Source organism: Megalops cyprinoides, chromosome 4 (assembly GCF_013368585.1).
Source record: "Megalops cyprinoides isolate fMegCyp1 chromosome 4, fMegCyp1.pri, whole genome shotgun sequence".
Classification (NCBI taxonomy): Eukaryota; Metazoa; Chordata; class Actinopteri; order Elopiformes; family Megalopidae; genus Megalops; species Megalops cyprinoides.
This window is the reverse complement of record NC_050586.1, coordinates 44176548-44200119: the sequence shown is the minus strand read 5'-3', so window position 1 is coordinate 44200119 and position 23572 is coordinate 44176548. Positions and strand designations below refer to the sequence as shown.

The window sequence follows — 23572 nt, the reverse complement described above, 5'->3', positions numbered from 1 at the left end:
ATTAGCTGTGAGACCTTAGCCATCCTGAAATGAAGTGGTTAATGCACCTAATATATGTGATGACAACTGTCAGAAGGGTGCAAAGCTGTCAAGCATCCCATTATCATCCAGAATAAGTTGTTAATACAAAGATAGATGCAGTACTTGCTAGTTTGCTCAATGTATGCACAGAGAGAGTACACAGCCCACAGTGGCAGAATCAAATGAGGCATACAAAAACTGTTGGGTCAAAGAACAAGGCAGAAACATAGCAGAAAGATTTTGATTTAAAGGAAATTACATCATGTTCCTGTGCAGTCTCTATCTAACTGCACTTCTGAGATGCCACTCTGTTCAGCCATACAGGTTTAAAGGTGAAAAACTGTAAAGGTGTCAAACCAACTTTCAATAGACACTAGCCATGAGGTCCCCTAAATTGCTGGATATCCTTGTTTTCTGGAACGTTTTTATGCCTATAGAGGAATGAATGCAAGCCTCATAAATCATGATCCCATGCACCATATGTGCATGAGGAGTTCTACCTTGATCATAATACCTAGCAAGATGTATAACATTACAGCTCACTGTTGTTTCTGCTCATAACAGTGGTGCAGTAAATGTTTTAAAAATACATTTCCATGCTGGTTTGTTATAACACAACCCAGTAGTGCAAACAGTGAACACCAATGGCTGAAGTGCAAAGCTGATTATTACACTGCAAAACTGCAGCAGTAAGGGTACCAGATTTTTGTTCAACTTCTTGGCAGATATTTATGTTCTCTAGTTGTTAGAGTGAAGCAGGATTGCTACACCCTTACCAAAGCTGGCACGCCTTTAAGAGACTTAGGGGGGTATAGCCAAGGAAAAGCCAGATACTGTCCACATTTTAGGTGACTTACAAAACCGATGTCAAGCATTAAAAAGTCCACTTTTGAATAACTCACAGGCCCCTGCCAGCAGCACATACACCACTGCAGCAGGTAAAGGGTTAAGTCCATTTCAGGGCCTGGTTGATAGTCTCCTTCCTTGTAATGACATATGGGCAGAGGAAGGCACAGTGAAATAATTGGGGCCTCCACCTAAGTTACAACATGTAGCAGCACATGTTACTTCAGGTATACTGACAGTTGAGTTGTGCAAAACCTTCCCTCAGTTAAGGGGAGTTTTTTGTGCTACTGTGTATTATTAGCAGCTTTGACTATACATTTTCTGTAAATGCATACTAGTGTAACTAGAGAAATAAGAAACTGGGCAAGGGAGTAATGAAATACTTGCAATGGCATCCCATCTTCAGAGTACTTTAAAAAAGTAACCATCTTGTATTGTCTATACACATGTAAAAAGAATGCAGATTCAGCGCTGCTTTCATAAAATACTTCCATAAAATACTTTTCAGATTACATCAGTTGTAAATCAGTTGAGAAAACATACATAATGTTCAAATAGAAATCATGAAAATCACATTTCCCTTCATCTCTGAATACACAAGTGGAATGGGGTATGTAATCAAAAAATGATAACTATATGAGCCATGTAACTGCAAACATCGACAAGCCACAAAATGCACATAAAAAAGAAGAATGGAGAGTGATCCCTGAGCTCATGACTCCTTGAGTCATCCCAGTCCCATCTAGCTAGCAATTTAAGTTCTGAATAAACCTACAGAGTTACCTAGCTAGGAAACAACCCCCAATTCTCCCAATAGACCCTTTTAGTTGAAATCATCATGCCACCATGCAGCACTTTATAGCTGTTGCCTTATATTTGCAAGGTTCACTTGCCAACATGTAGAGACAGAGAAGAAATCATGTGGAGTGGCACAAAAAAGAGTAGCTAGTTTCCAGCTCTTGTCCATAGAACTCTTTTTGTGTAAGATAAAAGTAAAGAACACACGAAAATAATTTCTATCCAATTTTAATTATTTGATATAAGTATTAAAAAATATCTCAATTAGCCAGGCTGGAGAGGACAGTTTCACATGAGGCAGAAATATAAGCAGTTCTGTTTGTAAGTCTCTTCAGAAGAGAACAAGCTCTGATTCCAAGACAGGCAAACAAGATGGTCAGATGATGCAAGAAAGAGTCAATTCCACAACATGTATTTATATTCCTGTGTCCTACTACAAAAGTTCAGCTGGAGAAAAACACCAGGCACGTAATAGGCAAGTCTGCCATGTCATTTTATATTTGAATAACACATATCCTCTCAGAAAACCAACCAAGGGTCATGTTTTACAATACTCCTGACAGAAGCATGCACAGGTCTTCAAATCATTGCATCATAAGGACAGTTGAGCCTTGTTTCTGGAAACAAAAGCAGAGGGAGTGAACTTTGCTCCATCAGGATATTCAGCTTAAGGGTGTTCTCCAGTGGAGCTTTCAGCAAGATGCAACAGCCATAGCAAAGTATTGTGGCCTCAATCAATGACATAGAAAAGTGTTTTCTTATTTTCTAATTCTAAGACTGTCTTTACAAAAGAATACACAAGAGCAATTTAATGTTCTTAGAGTATTTCACAAAATTGTTCTACATTTTTCCAGATAAGGATGACATATCCTCATGTGGAAAACATCTTGTGTTTGAGGGGAAAATAAATGCAAACATAAGATTTTTTACAGCAAGAAAACGCTAATGAAAACTGGTGATGTGGCAGATATCATCTTCAATATACATTTACATTTACATTTATTTATTTAGCAGACGCTTTTATCCAAAGCGACTTACAAAAGTGCATACAGCAAGTATAGCGACAGTACGGGGACAGGATGTGTACAGTTCCACAATGAGACAGTTCTCAGCTGAGAGCAGCGTCTGTTTGAGGACACAGTACTATTAGATTTGTACAATTACAGCCTATAGGGCAACTAATACGATACACTTTCAAACGGCGGACTTCAACAACTTCAAACGGCGCAATGAGCGTCAGGGTAAAGGCGGCAACAAGAGACAATTTAAAAGCACAATTTAAAAAGCACAGCAATTTACGACAGCACTGATGGGCGGGGGGGCAGCAATTGTGTGCTGGGTCACTTGTAGAGTCTGAAGAGGTGCATCTTCAGGCCCCGTCTGAAGGACTGGGGTGAAGAAGCTGTCCGTAGCGAGACCAGGAGTTCGTCAACCACTGGGGAGCGATGTAGGTGAAACGCCGATGTCTGGCAGAACGAGCACCTCCTGCCTTGACCATGCAAGGAGCAAGGCGTCCAGTTGCTGCTGAGCGCAGGGGCCGGGCTGGTGTGTAGGGCTGGATGAGTTCTTGGAGGTAGGCAGGGGCTGTCCTGTTGATTGCAGAGAAGGCGAGGGTCAGGGTCTTGAATCTGATCCTGGCAGCGACAGGAAGCCAGTGGAGGGATTTCAGCAGGGGAGTAACATGGGAGAATTTGGGGAGGTTGAAGATCAGTCGGGCAGCTCCATTCTGGATGAGCAGGAGAGGCTGGGTGGTGCATGCTGGGAGGCCAGCGAGGAGAGCGTTACAGTAGTCCAGTCGAGGGAGAACTGTGGCCTGGATAAGGAGCTGCGTCGCGTATGTTGTCAGGAACGGACGAATCCTCCTGATGTTGTGGAGCAGGAATCGGCAGGCCCGTGACGTGCGAGCAATGTACTCCTTGAAGTCCAGGTTACTGTCGAGGATGATGCCCAAGACAAATATACAAACCTGTGGTTTGTATCATTGCTCTCAATACAAGAAAAAGTATTTTTGACCTAAAGAAGGTATGGCATTTGACTCAAAGTTTATCATGCTGAATTAGAGTGACTTGCCGCAACATGGCATAATTTCAGTTTCCATGCAAATTTTCTTCCAGCGACTTACTGCATACTGACTACAGACCTGAAAGCCCTATCATTAAACTGGGTTAATCATTACTCAAACTATCATTGAGACTACTCACATATGTAACTGTATGGATGTATTGTAGATTATACTTGTACCACACAATATATTCTACAATACATGCATAAACCTGCACATATGAAAGCAATAATTGCTATAATTTTCCAAAATTCTGTAACATACTGATAGCATTGGTAGAACTTGGAATAACGAACTTGGTACCTGAAGTTGCATATTGTTGCTATTGGTTGCACTGCATAAGTTTATTTGGCATCTATATACTGAACCTTCTATCTTCCAGTGCTGTGTAGGGAGCCCTGGAAAGGGGTATCTGTAATATCAGTAATGATAATAGGATATATTCTATAACATTCAGAATAATCTTTGCAGCTCCATATTTAGCCATGCATTTTACAGTGAACTATTTTCAATATAAACAGTAGCTCACTGCATGATGGAGTGAATGTACATAAGCCAGTTACCTGCTGTCATTCTGACAGCAGAGGCACAGACCAGGTCGCCAGACCCCTGTCCTCCCCTGTGACACTCTTCAGTACTTAGGACAGATAAAGCACCTCACTGCGAAGCCTCTGCTTGCTATTCTGCAGCTTGCTGGGCATTATCTTGCCCGTGCGGAAGTCAGTGCAACCCAAGTCAACCTTGTTCCCAGATAACGGGACAGCTGTCACTTGCTCCTGAACTTCTTGTCTGTGGGACTATGAGACTAAAATGAGCATCATCAATGGTACATGGATTGGGGGAGGCTGTTGCACAAGTAACAGGGGGGCAATGGTTAGAGAGGTGCAACAGCTAAAGCAGTGATAGCCACAGGGGTGCAACAGTAAGACAAATGGTAAAACAACAAGTCAACCATGTGGGTGCAAAATTAAAATGCTACAGCTAAAGCAGTAACCCAAGCACAAACACAGAAGTGGAACAGCAAGAGGAGCACTATAGCTATGAGAGAATCTATAGTCAAACATTCCAAACAACAGAATGGCATTAGCAAGCACTGAGAGCAGCTGGAAAGACTGGCAGTTTCACATAGTTTCACAATGGCAAGAGTCAGAGGACCATTCCCATCTGCTGATGTTACCTGGGATATGAGTATCTCAACACAAAGTTACACTGACATACTGCTGTAAATTGCATTCAGTCACTCAGAGCAACCAGATAATATGAGCAAATGGAGTACAACCAATAAGCTACAACTGACAATCCTCAGATATAATTTTTAAAAACTTTTGTGCAACTAGCATTGCCACAGACCCCTCCCACCCCTCCAACAGACTGTTCACCCCCCTGCCGTCTGGCAGAAGGTACTGGAGCATCCGTATCACCACTGCCAGGCACTGCAACAGTTTTTTTTTTCCCCTCAGGCAGTCAGGCTCCTCAATCCCCGCTGCTCCTAAACAAGAACTGACCCACACCCTCGGGGCACAGCATGCCTCCATCCACTCCCCTGGACTGGACTGAACACCCCAAAAACTTAAATGCACACAGCCACTTTACGGAATGAGTAATTCTGTTTGTCTTGTTATGTTGTCTATTTATTGTCTTCTAGTATTTATTGTATCCACTGTCTTGTTATTTATTGATTTTACGCTGTGCACCTTACGTTGTTTTTGTCCCTCACTGTCTGAATGTAGCACCATGGGTCCCAGGGAAACGTTATTTCAGCCGTACTGTATACTTGTTTATGGATGGGCTGACAATTAAATCTCTCTTGACTCTTGGTATTAAACAAAACTATTCCGCTTATGTGCCTTGTTCAAGCTGAACCCAGGATTTAACCTTCTGGTAACAAATTTAGTTCTCTTGACTACAGCACTTCAGCCCTCTCTTACCCAGTCATTTTGTTGATTTGTCACAGTATTCATTCAAATGAACTCATTACAGCGTAACACTCTGAGATGCATATCTGAGCAGCACAGCCTTCATCTAGTTGAACCCACATGTGGTCAGTCTTACTGGGTGCAGAGGGCTGCTGTTGGTGGGAACCACATGACGCAGGCAAGTGATATGTCCCGGAAATCAACTGCCATGAGTCAAAGAAAGAGCACACACAGGCTGCATGAAAGGGCCTTTTCATCAGGGGCTTGCCCAAAACGAGGGTCAAAGAAGACATGTATATGCGAGGACTTTCTGTTTGGTTTTTTTTTTAAATTTTGTGCATCAGCTTACAAAAATGGTTCAGCTACTTAAAGGTTTAGCAGAGCAGAAGAGGAACTAATACACTTCTGCCAAAATGTTAAATCCTCCTCTTTGCATTGGGTTTCCTGTAGTGCACTGTGGGACTTTAGTAGTTTATAAATGTTTGTTGGTTGAGTACAGGAAGAGGATTGCACACTCCTGCTGCTTATGTGAGGGGGGGGATTTTTTGTCACTATTCATTGCTTTTTTTCAATAAAGTGCTATTAGCTATTAGGTCAAAAGTTTTCAAATTTTGCTCTTTAAAAAGATAAGGACTGCCTTATATTTGGCCCAATATGGTATATAAATAATACTCCCCGACTGCTCTTTTCTATGTCCGGAGCACTGAAGAACACCAACAACATCCACGTTCAGTACAAGAGCAGAGTAATCCAGCTCACGTGTGAGACTGAATGGCACACCACGTTGTAGTGGTTAGGGTACTGTACTTTACGTTTGAGGGTCATGTATTCAAACCCCATTTAAACCACAGTCCTTTATAGTTTTGCTACAGTACAGGTCAAGCTGTATCAATGGTTTGCTGAAACCAAAATGTAACAGTAACTGTAACTGGATGAAGATGAAGATTACGAAGATGTCTGTTTTTGCAGACCAGAACATACAAAAGAGGCCATTTTTACCATCTTATGGGGTCTTTCCACATTAGATACATTACAAAACAATTTGCAATTTTGGGCCCTGATCTTTGTTTGTTTTGATTGTGTGCAGAGTGTACAAATACACCCAAATACAAATAGACAACTTACAAATACAGAAGTGCATTTTTGCAATTTCAAATTACATTATTCACAAAATAAAAACTACATTAATCCTGAAACACATTTAAAAACGTTTTTACCATATAATTCTAACATCTTTCCCTGCCTGTTGATGATACATGTTAGCTAATGCTTTATACCCATGGCAAAGCTTTATTTACAAAAGGTCTGCAAAACAATAATAACTCTAATTGCGAGTAATATACAGTATCATGTTTAGACATCCACCTCTTTACATTGATTACTTTTTTGGTATCCCAGATAATGAATTTTCTGTTTAGATATCCTACAAGGTACTACACTGTTGACTAAGGTACCTTTTATCTAACAGGAGTCTTGTGTGTTTTGACTTTGTGATGTGCCCTTAGAGTAATCAGTGACATTGGTTGTACCTTTTGTTGTTTTAGCCAGAGAGATGATCTCCAAACGTGCCTGCAAGAGATTTCTGAAAGGATTGATGAAGTGGTGTCATCAGCACAAGGCCTTAGAGGAGTTGCTGTCTCACTGAGGAACCTTTCTGAACTCAGCAATGCTGTAGTATTTTTGACAATTGCACCTCAACAAGCAGAAGAAATTAAAGCCATCTTCTGTTGCTTGATCTGCAAAGGTAAGTTTGTTGTATGCTGAAACATTGTCATTTGCTGGGCTTGTGTTTATTGAAGGAATTGTGAATCAGAATATTTCCTTCATGTCTTCATGGTTACAGTAACAATTGTAGAAGAACTACTTCTGTTATGTATTCTCCCACAATTTCTATAGTCATCTTTTACATGCCGCTGTGTTCCTGTATTATTCCTGAGTAGTCTTATCTATGTGTTACTATGTCTTGAGAGATAAGATAACAAGCTTACATTATGCACCAGACAAAGACATGACATGACATGACATGACATCACACATAGATACAGCAGGGCCACAACTACACAGGCTGACTAATGAACACAAACATAAACATGTGGTTCAACTGAAAAGGCTGACACACCCCACATGCTATTTCTTGGATCAGCTAAAGGATGCAAGTGACCAGCTCTGCAATCTGGGAATGACACCAACAATCTCTGGTTTCTGCTATGGTCACAAGACAGACAATAAAGCTACGCTGAATCTTGAATCTTTGAACAGCTTGTTAGGATGTCATTGTACTCTTGTCATTTTCCCCTCTGTCATCAGACCTATGTGGTAAACTCCAGGATAACGGTTTAGCCATGTAGTCGTTTGTAAGTCAGGTTGATCCTCTGTCTAGTTAGAGATGCAGAGACGCAGGACCACACTGTGCTTGCCTCTCTCCGGCTGGGCACAGCCGTATAAATAGACATGTATCCTGATTGAACACCTTTTTTGCCAGGACTGACTCTGCATTTTTCTGGAGCAAGCCTAAATGCTATCACTATTTTTAATCATATGTTCATTAATGTAATCATATGTTCATTAATGTATTCTTACCTTTGCCCAGTGGTAGGGGAAAAGAAGGGTATGTTTCTCCTCACACAACTATTGGTGTGATGCAGTTTAAATTTTTATACAAGGCAGAGGCCTCACCATATCTTGGTTATCCTACCTGATCATCTAGATCCAAAGAAGAAGATTCTTGAATTTTTGCTTTCATTTTGTTTTATAGTGCCTGTTTAATATTGTGTGAGAGGGGTGAGAAGGTATCTTTGTAGGCTGCAGTTGTATTTTAGCCTTGTTGTGCTCAAACTAAACATATCTATGTGTGATATCAATGAGGTACATCAGTGCTTCTTGGTAGGGCTGATAATTGTGATGTTTCAAACAATGGTGTTATGTTAGGAAAAAGAGTACAAAACTCCCTTTCTGCCCCTAACTTTGCTTCTTCTGTGGGGTAGGGGTCTTCTTCAAAGCAAAGTCTTGCAGCCATCACCAGCAAGGACATTTGGTATCCCCTTACCTAAAACAAACAATATAAGAATAATGACACTGGGTCAAAATTTAAGATACTGCTTGAAATTTCAGTAAAAGTGCCAGGAATACATTTTAAATGTTATAAATCAATGCATTTGGCAACCTGGTATTGAATGAGCATTCCATGCCTTCACTGCACGAGTAACACCAATGTGGCTCACTTGACAAAGAAGCTGAGATGTACAGTATTTCACAATGTTATCCTCCATATTAAGTACATCCTGGTCCACCAACTGCACCATGGCTGCCTTTAATGGGCAGTTCACCCTTTCATTTATCTTGGGCCATATTCTCTCAATTTTGTGGTTCTAAAAATGGGATATAAAAGTAATTTAATATCACAATGCTAATGTATCATTGTTGTACTGTAGGTTTATAGGCTTTTGTGGTGACTGGCCATCTACATGCTCAACAAGACTGCACCTCTAGTGGTTGAGGACCAGGCCTTCTCAGTATAGAACAAAGCTCAGAGTTCATTCTTAAGCCATGCCACTATTCTATGTTTTATGGTAGTAACTACAGTATATTACAGTGACATTGGAGGTTTCAGTGTTTGCCTGGCTTATGTGATGCTGGCCTTACAGTGAAAAATCCCTGTAATTGCATCCCTCCCATTAGACCTGGACAGCACCAATTGCAATTACAGGTGATCTGTATCAATCTTGCAGCTGAATCATTGCCAGTACATGAGTAGCCCCAAACATAGCAAGCTTCTCATTTTGATCAATATGGATCGTGTCCCATGTATTGTGCAGTGTACAGAGTAGGGTTCAGGTTTCTTGCACCCTAAAGAAACATGCATTAGCTAACATGCATTTGAAAACATGAAAATGCATGTTGCAAACATTCCAATTGGCCCCCAAATGACGTAGCACAGCATAGGCCTATGTCAGCCTAGGCTTACAGAGCCGGAAGATGACATGTTGTAATTAGAATATCAAATGCTTACATTGCATTGTGCCTGATGATAGGGTCGATTGATTTCCCTCAGAATACTTCCAACCCGTTTCTGTCCGACCTTTATTCCTTTGTCAGATAGATAGCCTGTAAGCAGTTTCCGGCCATATGATGAGCCAACCTGTAGGCATAAGAATGCAGTAACACAGGAAATATGTCTTATATGGGGTATGAGGAGGGGGTGAATTACTGATAGGCCTACTAATATGCTAAATGACATTTGGTATTAGGCCTAATTGCTTATTACATGCCATGTACTAATATGCATGGTATGTAGGCCTAGGTCAAGCCATTTAAACAGGATAATGGTGTGTGTGTGTGTGTCTGAGAGAGAGGAGAGAGAAGAGTAGACTAGAATAACATATGAATGCATCTGTAGGGTCAACTACAGAGCATTTATTAGGACCTTCTATCTGGCATAATTGTGTGGTGCAATGCATAGCTTATTCTGCAACGTTATGCGTATGGTAGGCTGCACAAGTGTGTGCAACTACGTAAAATATGGATCGTCAGCTCAACCCTAAGTGAAGAGACAGATAAGACGTAGGCTGTGACATCTGTCGAGTCTGGAGACGTAGGCTGTCAAACTGACCGTGCGTGAAACTTACTCTATCGCTTACTAATGTAGCCTACCTCATTAACAGCCTTAGCCACCTCAATTTCCAGTTGGTCGTTGGTCAATGGCCTCTTAATTAAACCATGCTCTGTGCAAAATTGCCGGATACTTCGCTCAGAACATCCTCTGTGGATGTCATAATTAACATTAAGCGCCGATGCAATCTCCGCGTAGGACATTCTGCGTTTAACCATCTCTTCTATCTCACGAGCAAAAGTTTCTAAGGCCGCCATGCTTGCTGAAAAGCCAACATGTAGCCTAGTGTAGACTACTGAAGAGCGAATGAATATTGAATTTAGGCTCATGAATCTTAAAAAGACGAGAGTGATTTCGTTGTTTGTAATTTCAGACATGAAACTGGTGAGGAAAACAGAAAACGACTTGATTTTCGTTTTCCAATTTTGTATGTTTAAAATGAAAATCGAGTAATCTTTAATTTTTGTTTATCAATTCTCGTTTTTGAAACGGAAATCGATTGGCCAGAAGATCCACGGATTCGACTGCCTTTCTGTTCTTGAGTTGGAGTCTGTGTTTTGATTTTCTGTCGCGATTCTGAAAAACGTCGCCATGGTAGGTCAGTGCTGCTGCATCAAGAACTGCCATAGTAGGCCACACCATCGTTCAGGGAGAAAACTGGACAATGGAATACGTTTTTTTTTTTCGCCTTTCCTGCGTCGAAAAAACACGAATGGAAGCAGGTGGTAGCTGCAGTAAGAAGGAGGTCCAAGATTATAGCAAATCTTTTTTATTAATAATGCGACTGATCAAACCCACTGCCTATGATTCAATAAAACAATCACATTGCTGCAGGTTTTTTAAAGTTTTGTATTTTGTTTGGTTTAATAAATGGGCCAAAAAGAGGAGTGTCACCTTACCTTTGCGAGTATGACTGTGCTCTTTTTGTGCTCCGCAGTTTGCCGGCTTGTGAATGAGCAGATCTGGCACCCAGCCACTGCAAAACTGTTCACGAGCTCCTAGGGATTTATAACTTTTAAACTCACGCAAAGCGTACGCACTCAGTCCAAAAACGAGATAATACAATGTCTGGGTATGTGAGTGGAGGTAGTGCATCGGGGTCTGTGATCCAGTCTTAGCTGCCAAGTCGTATGGATCTATGCTATTTATCGTTATTAGTTTGTCCAAATACCGTTGCTTGGCATTGCGATTTAATTTCTCCTGGTAGGGTACCTTTTCTTTCTTTCCCCTTCTCCATCAGAATTGAACGATTTAAACAACTTTTTAGTCAAACAAACCAAAAGGTACTCCGTGTTTCCCACAGGTCTGAAATACACTTGTGGTGGTGGCTGGCATTACCTGCCGGCAAAAAATGGTCTACTACATGTGACAAACAGCAAATATGTGTGACCTTTAACACAATATTTTGATTTATATAATATTTCTTTTAATTTCACATAAGATATTTCACAGATCCAACCGTCTCTTCCACCTACCCACATGGGAAGAGTAAGACAACGTAAAAAAAAAAATAAGAATAGAACTCTTTAGTGTGTACAAAGATGACTGTTTGTCAGAGCAATTAATCTTAATCTTTTTTTATATTTAGCCAGGAGAACCTGCTGCGCAAAGGTCACATTACATGTGCTGAATACACCCGAGTCTTTTAGCTACCAACGCATCGTTGCCGCTTTCTTTCATTGAATTCGAAGCTACTACCAGAGTCAGACTACAATTAAGCTGCTGGCTAGCATTGGGGCGTGAACGCAACGCTCAGTATAGGCTTGACGTGCCTCTCAGTCCTCCACATGACAAGCGTCCTAGATACGTAAGTCAGAGTCAGAGTCAAAGAGATTTTATTGTCAGTCCATCCATCTTCAGCATACAGTAGGGTTGAAATAACGTTGAAACGGTGCTACATTCAATACAACTGAATAAATACACAAGACAATAACAAGACAATAAAATAGACAAAGTAACACGACATCAGATTGTAAAGTGGCAGGCAGAGGAGTGCAAATATATATGTAAACAAATTACACTTTTTAAATTGTATGTAATATGTAATCATGGAAGCGCTATTTTGAAAAAGTAGAGAGCGGGAGAAATAAGGCAAAGACAGAACCTCAAGTACTTACTATCTCAACAACTCCGCTGAACATGTATTTCGGCAAACAACAGAAAAAAGCCCTGGCAATTGCTCTGATAGTTCGCCAACGGAGGAAAAGAGCCCGTAGAATGTGGGTTCACAAAGGTTGCTGTCTCGGGATCTTTAATGTTTAAAACTTTTGGGATGTTTTTGGGATTTGTTGTTAAACCGTAGACATTCACATCTGATGACTCAGAGACGTCTTCCAGATGAGCAAACGCTCTTTTAAATACCTCTTCCAGATCTAGCGGTATACATCGCATAGACGTCTCGGAAATGTATGTGTGCTTACAGGGATAGTAATACACTAGCTAGCTATCGAGTTTTTTGTAGCTCTGTAACGTTAATACTATAAACTTACGTTTGGATTTGGCACTTTGACAGAACAACTTAGCTAGCTAGCTAATAACCAGGGACGCAGAAAGCTTCTAAGTATGCCGGGTATGTAGCTAATAACTATAAATTATTACAGCCGAATCTAGAAACCTATAGCCCCATCTCGATGCTAACTTTGCGCCATGCATCGTTTTTTTTTTAGCGAGGTCGTGGTACCACTTCGAAGTGGTGTCGTAAAACTCTGAAAAGCTTGGCACACACTGTATATGCTTCTCTAGTTTGTCCTCCATTTTGACTTGCTTGACTTGATTGGATCTTTAAATTCAATGTTTATATTTCACGCCGGTGTCGCACCGCCCATGTTCCAGTACGTCACACTGTAAAATCATTGGTTACACTCGGAAAGGTCAGCGCAGAGCGGTAGAAAATAATCGATCGCGGATGGCGTCGTTCTATCGGACGGATAAAAAATAAAAATAAAAAATACTAAAATGGGTCGCCAAATATACTTTGGCGGCCGTTAATATACATGGGCGGCCCGCCCAAGTAAAGTCTATGTGTGGGGAAACACTGGATACTGTATGCAGGTAATCACCGTAGCAGGCAGAGTAAACAGACAGACTGCGCCCCCGTCCCAACATGCAACACGGCGTGACGTATCTTCACATTCTCTATGAAAAATGAGTAAAACCAAGGAAAAGTTCACAACCGTCCATGTTCACAGCCGTCTCCAGCAGCTACGAAAGATCTCCACTGACGCATGCTGTAGAAGTAACGTTACAGTGACTACCTAGAAAGTAAAAAGTACGGGAGACGTACTTTTGGAGTGGAGCATGGATATATGCTATGAACGTGATGCAGAGATGTCGGTGGACAGTGATGATGACATTGACTGGACACGCAATTTCTCGGATAACGTTAGGGTACAGGAAGGAATTCATCCCATTACGGCCACTTCTTCTCTTAGTAAATGTAGAAGTAAGCACATGTATACAGTCATTATACGCATTTTATGCATTTAAGGAATACCGTAACTTGCCTCTCTGTGCAGTGCTATGCTTTCGGCATATGTGTTTGGATAAAAGGTCTCAGATGCTTTGCGAACACGTTGACCACAGTGCTGGTCATGTTGGTAGCCATAACCTCTTGTGCAAAAGACTGGCTGAATGCATAGGGAAGATCGCTGCCGAATCTGCACAGTGCTATATGCAATTTTTCCAGGATGCCCCTAATGCATCAATACATTCTTAGAGTCCGGTTTCCAGTTTCGTCTGACCGTTTCCTTTACGACTGTCATTGTGTTTAAAGTGTGACACAAAGCATAGGTCAGATCATTCAGATTGACTACACTTAATGTCACATTCCTTTTAGGTTACAGTGTTTTAGTAATGCTTAAATAAATCCACGTCAATGAAGTGGCAGGGGTTTGCTTGCTACTGTCAATGAACCTGACAGCAACAAGTATTGCAGCACATACAGAACTTTGTGGGATGTCTGTTTAGAATCACAGTTAATTTACACAATTGTTCCTGATAACAGTGGATATCTTGCTTTGTTTTAGAGACCCTTGGCACAGCCCCCATGAAAGCTCCCTCCCAGAGGGTAATCTTGCACTTTGACCTGGACTGTTTCTATGCCCAGGTGGAAATGATCCGGAACCCAGAGTTACGGAACATGCCTTTAGGTGATTTACTGAAGCAGTCTTGTGCAAATTTTCATCAGATGTCTAACATTAATACATACCAGCAATGTGATCTGCTTGATTTAACATGCAGTTTCTATTACTGAGGGAAATGTATTTTTATTCTGACAAACATGTATTCTTTGTGTCATAGATGATGTTTTCATTTTTTTATCTTGGTAACTAAAATCTAAATGACAGAACATGAAAGGTACCAGCCTTATTCATCACATTAATTTTGTGTGTAGGTATTCAACAGAAGAATATCATTGTGACCTGTAACTACGTGGCCAGGGAGTGTGGCGTGACCAAGCTTATGTTTGTGACGACCGCCAAGGAGAGGTGTCCACAGTTGGTGCTGGTCAGTGGAGAGGATCTCACTCACTACAGGGAGATTTCCTACAAAGTCACAGGTAATCCACCTTTTCGCTCATTTAAAAGAGACACAGAGCATCCCAGTGAAATCACGTTTTTTTTTTTTTTAAACAAGATGCACATATTCTATGAGAGAATGTGCTGTATATATCTGTATGTGTAGTAGGTATTGATTATGTATTACATACTTAATGAACTCATACTTTTATTACTACTGAGTAAATAATATTTTTGTGGCTTGAATTAACCTCTAGAGAGCTGAGATCCCAGATCCCAAATTTCTACCATTTGCTTACATCCAATATGTATGATTGGTCTGAGTATAAAGATGCAGTTTCACACATTGTGAATTGTGACTTCGCTTAACTCATCAATGAGCTTGAAGATTGTAATGAAGATTATGTGGATTTATAATAATGATATTTTGTTGAATTCTTAATAAAGTCAATTCATGCCACATTACCATATGGCTCATGAAAGGTTAGTCCGCTTAGATTGCTGTGACTGTTTTGTTATTCAGTACATCAAAGGTAGTTGTTTCAATCACTGACATTTACAGTAGAATTGCAGTTCACTGTAACTCATACATGTTTGAATAATATTCACACATGCAGTGCATTCAGAAAGTGTTCAGACCCCTTCACTTTTTTTACATTTTGTTATTTTGCAGCTAAATATGCAAAAAATGTTTAAATTCATTTTTTCCCTCAGCAATCTACACTCAATACCCCATAATGACAAGTGAGAACAGAATTTTAGAAATTTTTGCAAATTTATTAAAAATAAAAACTGAAATATCACATTGACTTAAGTATTCAGACCCTTTGCTATGACACTTGAAATTTAGCTCTGGTGCATCCCATTTCTTGATCATCTTTGAGATGATACCTTGATTGGAGTTTACCTGTGACAAATTCCATTCATTGGACATGATTTGGAAAGGCACACACCTGTCTATATAAGGTCTCTCAGCTGACAATGCATATCAGAGAAAAAACCAAGCCATGAAGTCGAAGGAACTGCTGGCAGAGCTCAGAGACAGGATTGTGTCGAGGCACAGATCTGGGGAAGGCTACAAATTCTGCTGCATTGACGGTTCCCAAGAGCCCAGTGGCCTCCATAATTCTTAAATGGAAGAAGTTTGGAACAAGTAGGACTCTTCCTATAGCTGGCCACCCGGCCAAAGTGAGCGATCGGGTGAGAAGGGCATTGGTAAGAGAGGTGACCAAGAACCCGATGGTCACTCTGGCTGTGTGGAGATGGGATAAACTTCCAGAAGGACAACCATGAATGCAACACTCCACTGTTCTGGGTCTTATGGCAGAGTAGCCAGACGGAAGCCTCTCCTCAATAAAGGCACATGAATGATTTGGAGTTTGCAAAAAAGCACCTAAAGGACTCTCAGACTGTGCGAAACAAGATTCTCCGGTCTCTTGGCCTCAATTCTAAATGTCATGTCTGGAGGAAACCAGGCACCGCTCATCCCCAGTGCAATACCATCTCAAGGGTGAAGCATGGTGGTGGCAGCATCTTGTTATGTGGGTGTTTTTCAGCAGCAGGGACTGGGAAACTGGTCAGGGTTGAAGGAAAGCTGAACGGAGCAAAGTACAGAGATATCCTTATATCCTTATTAATATCCTGCTCCAGAGTGCTCAGGACCTCAGACTGGGCTGAAGGTAGACCTTCCAACAGGGCAATGACCCTAAGCGCACAGCTAAGTGATATTTCAGTTTATTTTTAATAAATTTGCAAAAAATTCTAAAATCCTGTTTTCGCTTTGTCATTATGGAGTATTGAGTGTAGATTGATGAGGGAAAAAATGAATTTAAATGATTTTAGCAAAAGGCTGCAACATAACAAAATGTGTCAAAAGTGAAGGGGTCTGAATACTTTATGAATGCACTGTACATTTCTGTCTTCTCTCTGTGTAGAACTGCTAGAGGGGTATTCTCCACTTGTGGAGAGACTGGGCTTTGACGAGAATTTCATGGACGTCACAGATATGGTGGAGGCCAAGCTGAGACAGGAGCCAGTACCTTATGATTTTACTGTCAACGGTCACATATACAACCAGCAATGCAAGTATTTTGTGATCTATGCATTAAAAACAGCCCGGTTGTCACTCCTTATTAAATATAAGCAAGCTCCTTATTTAATATAAGCATATTAAAAGTTGTAGCATCAAAATCCTTTTGTTATTGGAGAATAAGCAAGTTCACAATGTTAACATTGTATGTTGACCACTTACAAACAGCAGTCAACATTTCAGGTCAACAGGAGGTGATGTGAAAAGCGACTACTGTGAGTGTAATTTAGATAGGAGTCACTACTACAGTTCACCAGTGATCTTAATATGCTAAAGACGTTTGATTGGAGGAATTCTTCGACAGACTACTAACTGATGTGGTTCTGATCAATAAACGGCCTTACTGACAACTGCCAAATGCTCAGTAAGACCAGGTGCGAACTTCAAATGGCAAAACAAGGTTTTTCTTTCACCATGAAAACATGATAATGTATATGTGTATATACATTAATCTGAATTGTATTTGTGATTATTATTAATGTTTTACAATAATCTTTTTGTTTGTATTACCATGTTATGTTTATATTACTTATAATGTATGTTTTATTACATATATTACATTTTTGCTAGTATTTTGACCAGTTTAATTTGGATGAAGACAGCGCAGAAAAATGCTTTTTTTGGGAAGTGCTCCTTCACCTGCATGAAATCAGTGGGTGAACATCACATAAGCGATTGTAGGATGCCCCTTGCTTCATAGCCAGTAAAGATGTTCAACAACAACAAAAGAGGGATATTCATTAGGTTAATGATCCCCTAAACACTTGCTGCATTTCTCGCCTAACTTTTGGGATATCCTAGAATATGTCTGTGAGGCAGGAGCTAAGAGAAGGGTATAGGTACTGTACAGGGACACCTTCATAGTGATGCTTGGTTCTTTTGTTGCATACCCAGCCCTTGATACTAGAGCAGAGACCCATATGAGACTGGCTGTTGGCTCCCATATAGCAGCCAAGGTGCGGGCAGCCCTTCACACAAAACTGGGCCTCACAGGCTGTGCAGGAGTTGCGACCAACAAGCTCTTGGCCAAACTGGTGTCGGGCACCTTCAAGCCGAATCAACAAACCACTGTGCTGCCAGAGAGCACAGCAGACCTAATGAGAAGCCAAGATGGCTTGCGGAAAGTGCCAGGTGAGGTGCTCTGTTTAGTCCATCTCCTGGGTCATGTTCTCTGTCTAATTTTGGATTAAATGGACTGAGTTAAAATTAAATGGCATCTAAGTTTCTTCTAAGTGTTTAGCATGTTAAGTTGGACGTACCAAACATTTATCAGCTGAGTGCATGCATGATGCATCCACCTTACAAGACTTGCAGGGGATATTATGAGAGTAATATGAAGTTTTCACAGAAGTGTATCATGGAATATTGTAACTGGAGTGCTTGCTAAGTGACTAAGTGTCACAACAGTGTGATGAAATGGTGACAATTTTTTGCGAAAAATCCTGAAGCTGTCTCCTGGGAACTATGAGGTATCTGACCTGGGAGGACTCATGCAAGGTGTAGCCTGTCGCTGTTGTTGGCCAGCAGTGCCCTTTTTCTAGGAGTGGGACACAGAACGGCGCAGAGGTTGCAGACCCTGGGGTTGAGCAGTGTGAGGGACTTGCAGTGTTTCCCCCTAACACAGCTGGGAAAGGAATTTGGAGTGTCAGCCGCACATCACCTTCACAACCTCAGCTTGGGGATCGACGACACCCCTGTCACTCCCACTGGCCCACCGCAGGTACACGAGGGAGACGAATATTATCATTAATATGGAGGCACTGTTGCATAATGCAAAGAGCAGGGCATTTAACTGAAAGGTTGCTGGTTCAGTTCACTGCTGGGGCACTGCTGCTGGGTACTTAACCCAAAATCACCTTAGTAAATTATGCGTTGTATAAGTGGATGATATATAAAGATTGTAACCTATGAAAGTTTCTCTGGATAAGAGCATCTGCTATATGACAATCAAGTAATATAATATTAATACGTGTTTCATAACATCTATCAAAAAAACACACTGAAAAGTTTCCTTGTGATCCACAGGAGTTAAATCAAATATGACTGACAAGTTCTCCAGTGTTGGATGGAATACGCCGAATGTATTTAGGGCTGTGCGATATGACCAATATCTCATATCCTGATATAGGTCATTTCATATCCCGATAACAATACATATCACGATACAGCACATTTTCTGTAAATTCAATGAATAAATAGTTTATATAAAATGACCACATGGAAAGGCCTATTTCTTATTACATTTTGAATTATATACTCGACAAATAAAAGGAACTTACTCATATTTGATTATTTTTCTCCTTTTATTTAGAACCTTTGTGCAAATTTTCAATTAACCCTTTTGCGCGTACGGTCACACCAGTGTGATTAGCCATTTAGCGCTTATGCTAACCCTGGTGCGATTAAAACACTAGATTGGAAAAATTCTAGCTAATTTTAGCTTTGGGGAAACAGCGATTTAACGTAAAAAAATAGCAGATACTAACTGAAAACTATGAGAAGCTTAATAACGCTAATGAAAACATAACGAACCATGTAACGTAACACACAGCATTAAAATGTTACGTGCGAAAGGGTTAAGCATGTAACAAAATATAAAACATTAATGTATAAAATATAAAAAGGTAAATAGAAAACACTTTTCAGCTATAGTTCTGTCACGTTCACTCTCCTCCATGTTTGTTTGTGTTACCTTCATGCAAATTACCTGCCTGCATCCGTGCCGTGTGGAAGAATGCAAAGCGTCATCCAAATGGCGAAAAAATTGCCGTAAAGCGTGCGACACTTTGCGACACAACGAAATAGAGCATGATATGAAATGATAGACGTTTTTCAATTGTCACACAATATGTATCGTCATATCGCACAGCCCTAAATATATTGATTGTATGTTTGTTTTCAACATCCAGGTTTATTACGTTATTTATTTCTTTGTTTATTTTATGCTTAGTCTCTTAGTGATGAAGATTCCTTCAAGAAAATATCCACAGAAACAGAAGTTTTGGAAAAGGTAGAGGAACTTTTGACCAGCCTTCTGGATAGGTAATTTCACCCTTGATTTGTTTTGTGCCAGTCTTCCATTATTTTGGAATAATGGAATTAAAATCAGATGAGCAAGTATGCAACCATGCACTGTAGTTTTAATTGTCAATTCATTACCAAAATCTAGTTTTTCCAAAGATTTTCAAAAACATTCATTCATTGTCTTTTGTTTTATACACCAAGTTCCTTCATCCTTGATTTGCTGATACTCCTTATGTCAGCTCCTGTCTTTGCCACAGAGCTTGTGCTAACCATTGATTACCCTACCCCATGTGTCTTCTGGATGTATGTATGTCAGTGATGGACAGGCAGACTTACGCTTAAATAGCACTTTTAAATGAAAATAAATAAACACCTTTCTGGTCTATAGTGTTGCTGTCAAATTCTCAAAGGTGTATTTGATAGATACACTATATGGACAAAAGTATTCGGACGCCCAACCATTACATTGTAATGACATTGTATTCAAATACATATACTTTAATATGGAGTTGGTTCCCCTTTTGCAGCTATAACAGCTTCCACTCTTCTTGGAAGGCTTTCCACAAGATTTTGGAGTGTTTCTGTGGGAATTTGTGCCCATTCATTCTGTTGAGCATTTATGAGGTCAGGCACTGATGTTGGACGAGAAGGCCTATGCTGAAGCATTAAGATTGCCCTTCACTGGAGATAAGGGGCCTAGCCCAAACCCTGGAAAACGGGTGTGGCCAAATACTTTTGTCCATATAGTGTATATGTTGCCATTTTGGCCTCAGATAGATGTGTGTGATATTCTTTTTAGAGAGTTGCTTTGGCTCAAAACAATTTCCCCATAAACTTTCAATAAATCTGTTTATGGATCCAAGCATTTAATTAGCTGAATATTTCAAGTGTGCATGTTAACATTGACATCAACACCAACACATGGTGCTTGGAGGCTGTGATCTCTGATCTCTCTAACCCTCATCTCACATTAACATTTTTATTATTTATTAGTGTTGTCCGGAAGAGTAGGGTCAGTGAGGTTGTGTAGTAAAACTGCCCATCTATTACACCTATTTCACTCCACATCCTGTTGTAAAATAAATCAACTTTGCCTGATTCTTTGAAACACCCCATGCTGTTACACTGACAGCTAAATTATGCTCTTGGTGAAATCTTGCATGTTTTACTCGCATAGTTATTGCATAATGGTGTCACTTTTTATCGTGCCTTTGCTGAAGTCTCCCTCATCCCCATTTGACCTCAGGATGCACAAAGACGGGCGGCAGCCTGGGACCATCCGTCTGACCATCCGACGATTTTCAGCGACCAACAAGTGGTACAGTAGGGAGAGCAGACAGTGTCCCATCCCCAGCAATATCGGAAAGAAGATCATTTCAGGTTCCCGCCAGATGCCTCTCACTCCATAACTTCACATAAGACTGGCATGGTAACCATATGACCATCTAACCAGTGGTCATGGACATTGACCATGGCCAAAATCAAATAACCATTGTAACAATATTGTTTTAAGACCAAAAAATAAACATTTTCACCTGTGGGCCCAACATAAACCATGGTGGTAACAGTTACTGTCAACCAAAATTTAATGACAGTAACAGCCCTAGCTAAAATAAATTAGACTGCTGGACTCATCCATAAATGTTGTTAAAATGCATAAAAAAAACAATTGAACAAGTGCTGCTTAGCTCTGTAGTTACTGTTGTTTACTGGCTTCACAGATGTCTTCACCAAGGAGAAATTGTAAGCATTACAATTTGGAAGTAACACTTTTTAAGGGCCCCTAGGATCATTTCTTTGAAATAAATGCAGTTAAAATACTCAAAACAATCAAAACCTGCATCGGCAATTGGAGGTTGAAAAAAATTTAAAGTTTTGTTCAGAATTATTTCAATAACTCAATTCAATAACCTGAAAATGAACCATTGCGGAAGAGCTTATTTCAATGCACCACACAAACACCAATTTGAAAGGCAATGTAAATTTGTACGTTTAGTATGCATGACCAAACACAGCATGAGTGTTGTTATTCTCATAGAATAGCTCCTGACCATTAGTTAGCTGGACTGTAGTGGCATCGTTCCAGTAAATATTTTATGCAACAGCAGTGCTCATTTCAGGATTCAAATCTCCAGCCTCTGGCTGATCATGCTCATTTTTTTGCCAAAAGATTTTAGGGTTAATATTTAAACACATGGTTTAAGCTGATGGTGTGTTCAGTGAATCCTCCCTTTCCACTGAACACAGGAGGCCAGGACGCAAAAGCACCTCTAGTCAACATCACCATGAAGCTGTTCCACAAAATGATTGACAGGACAAAACCCTTTCACCTCACCCTGATAAACATCTGCTTCAGCAATCTGCAGGCCAGAGGTGCTGATGGAAAGGGCTCAATCAGCTTCTTTTTCGCACCAAGGTCACCCAGGAAACCTGCAGATCAGGTGAGGCTGATCAGATGGCAGCTTCAGTAATTCATATGGTTTTCATTTAATATTAATGTTCAATATGACTGTTTGGAGTATGGAAAGATGGCATCAGCCCTCATGAATGAATTGACTAGTTTTATATTTAAAGATTTTTAAAAGGCCATTTTGTATTTCCACACAAAATGTGCCTTCAAGGGAGCACTAATAATTGTAGCCAGGAAGAATGTTGCATTAAATTGGTATTTATCTGGCTTTGTGAGATCATTAAACCAGATGATAGGTAATAAAATGTCATGATGTATCCTTCTGTGATCCTGCAGTAACTCTGTTTTTTGAATACTGGACCTTTAGGAGAAGTCTTGCCTGGAAGACACAATTGACACTAGCTTCAGTGACACAAGCCTCAGAGGGGCAGAACTTGTACGTGGCATAGAGGCTGCCATGGCAAAGGATAAATCACAAAGGGTGCCCTCAGTGACTTGTACTCTTGGACCAGAAAGCCCTCCCTCACCTCCCCCAGGGGTTGATCCCAGTGTTTTCCAACAGCTCCCGCGCTACATACAGAGGGAACTGAAATCAAGTACACCTTCATCATCTTCTCCCAGTCCCACTGGGAAAAACGTGCATTCATTCACAGCACTGGGCCAAGCAGATCAGGCAAGGTCATCCCTGAAACACCCAACCACAGAGAAAACCCTTGAGTGTACATTGGAAGACCCTCCCACTGCTCCACATTGGTATATCGGACAAAGTGGCAGCAGGCACACTCAGCCAAGCTCAGCTGATGACGAATGGGATCCCTGTTATCCACATTGTTCATTCCAAGAAAGAGCTGAGGGGAAAAACCACACAGACAGTACATCACAAATTCCACCCTCTGAATCTGTTTTCCCCCCTAACATAGACCCCATAGTGTTCTCAGAACTGCCGGCAAAGTTGCAAAGGGAGTTACTGTCTGAGTGGAGGCAGCAGAAACCAGTCTCAAAAATTCCCACCACAAAAATGCTGAGAAGACGACCAGCCAAAGAGACAAAGTCCACTACAGCCAAAAGCCCTCAATCCAATAACTTGCTGAAATACTTCAAGCCCTGTTGAGCCTACAGGTGTGGTCCTCACTCTGCCTTAGTGATGTGTATATGCATATTTCGGTTTAAATGCTTTCTTGACCTGATGTGAAATAAATTCAACTGAATAGCTTGGAGCACATTGAATCAACTCTCTTAAAGGCCTGCAATTTCCTTTGTTTTTTTAGAACGTGAACAGC

The 23572-nt window shown here is 40.6% G+C and overlaps 1 protein-coding gene and 1 long non-coding RNA gene across 2 annotated transcripts; one reads left to right on the top strand and one right to left on the bottom strand.

Moving 5' to 3' along the window:
- Nucleotides 1-7782: 7782 nt before the first annotated feature.
- Nucleotides 7783-11300, bottom strand: LOC118777017. Its single transcript, XR_005004931.1, has 3 exons — nucleotides 11152-11300; nucleotides 9653-9781; nucleotides 7783-8689 (listed from the first exon to the last, which is right to left on the bottom strand). It is a non-coding gene; the product is annotated as an uncharacterized LOC118777017 (long non-coding RNA).
- A 2137-nt stretch (nucleotides 11301-13437) lies between these two features.
- Nucleotides 13438-23567, top strand: poli (polymerase (DNA directed) iota). Its single transcript, XM_036528067.1, has 10 exons — nucleotides 13438-13694; nucleotides 14278-14400; nucleotides 14646-14810; nucleotides 16704-16850; nucleotides 17753-17989; nucleotides 18400-18578; nucleotides 19809-19900; nucleotides 21129-21262; nucleotides 22130-22323; nucleotides 22660-23567. The coding sequence occupies exons 1-10, from the start codon at nucleotides 13550-13552 to the stop codon at nucleotides 23401-23403; spliced, it is 2160 nt and encodes a 719-aa protein (XP_036383960.1). The 5' UTR covers nucleotides 13438-13549; the 3' UTR covers nucleotides 23404-23567.
- Nucleotides 23568-23572: the final 5 nt, after the last annotated feature.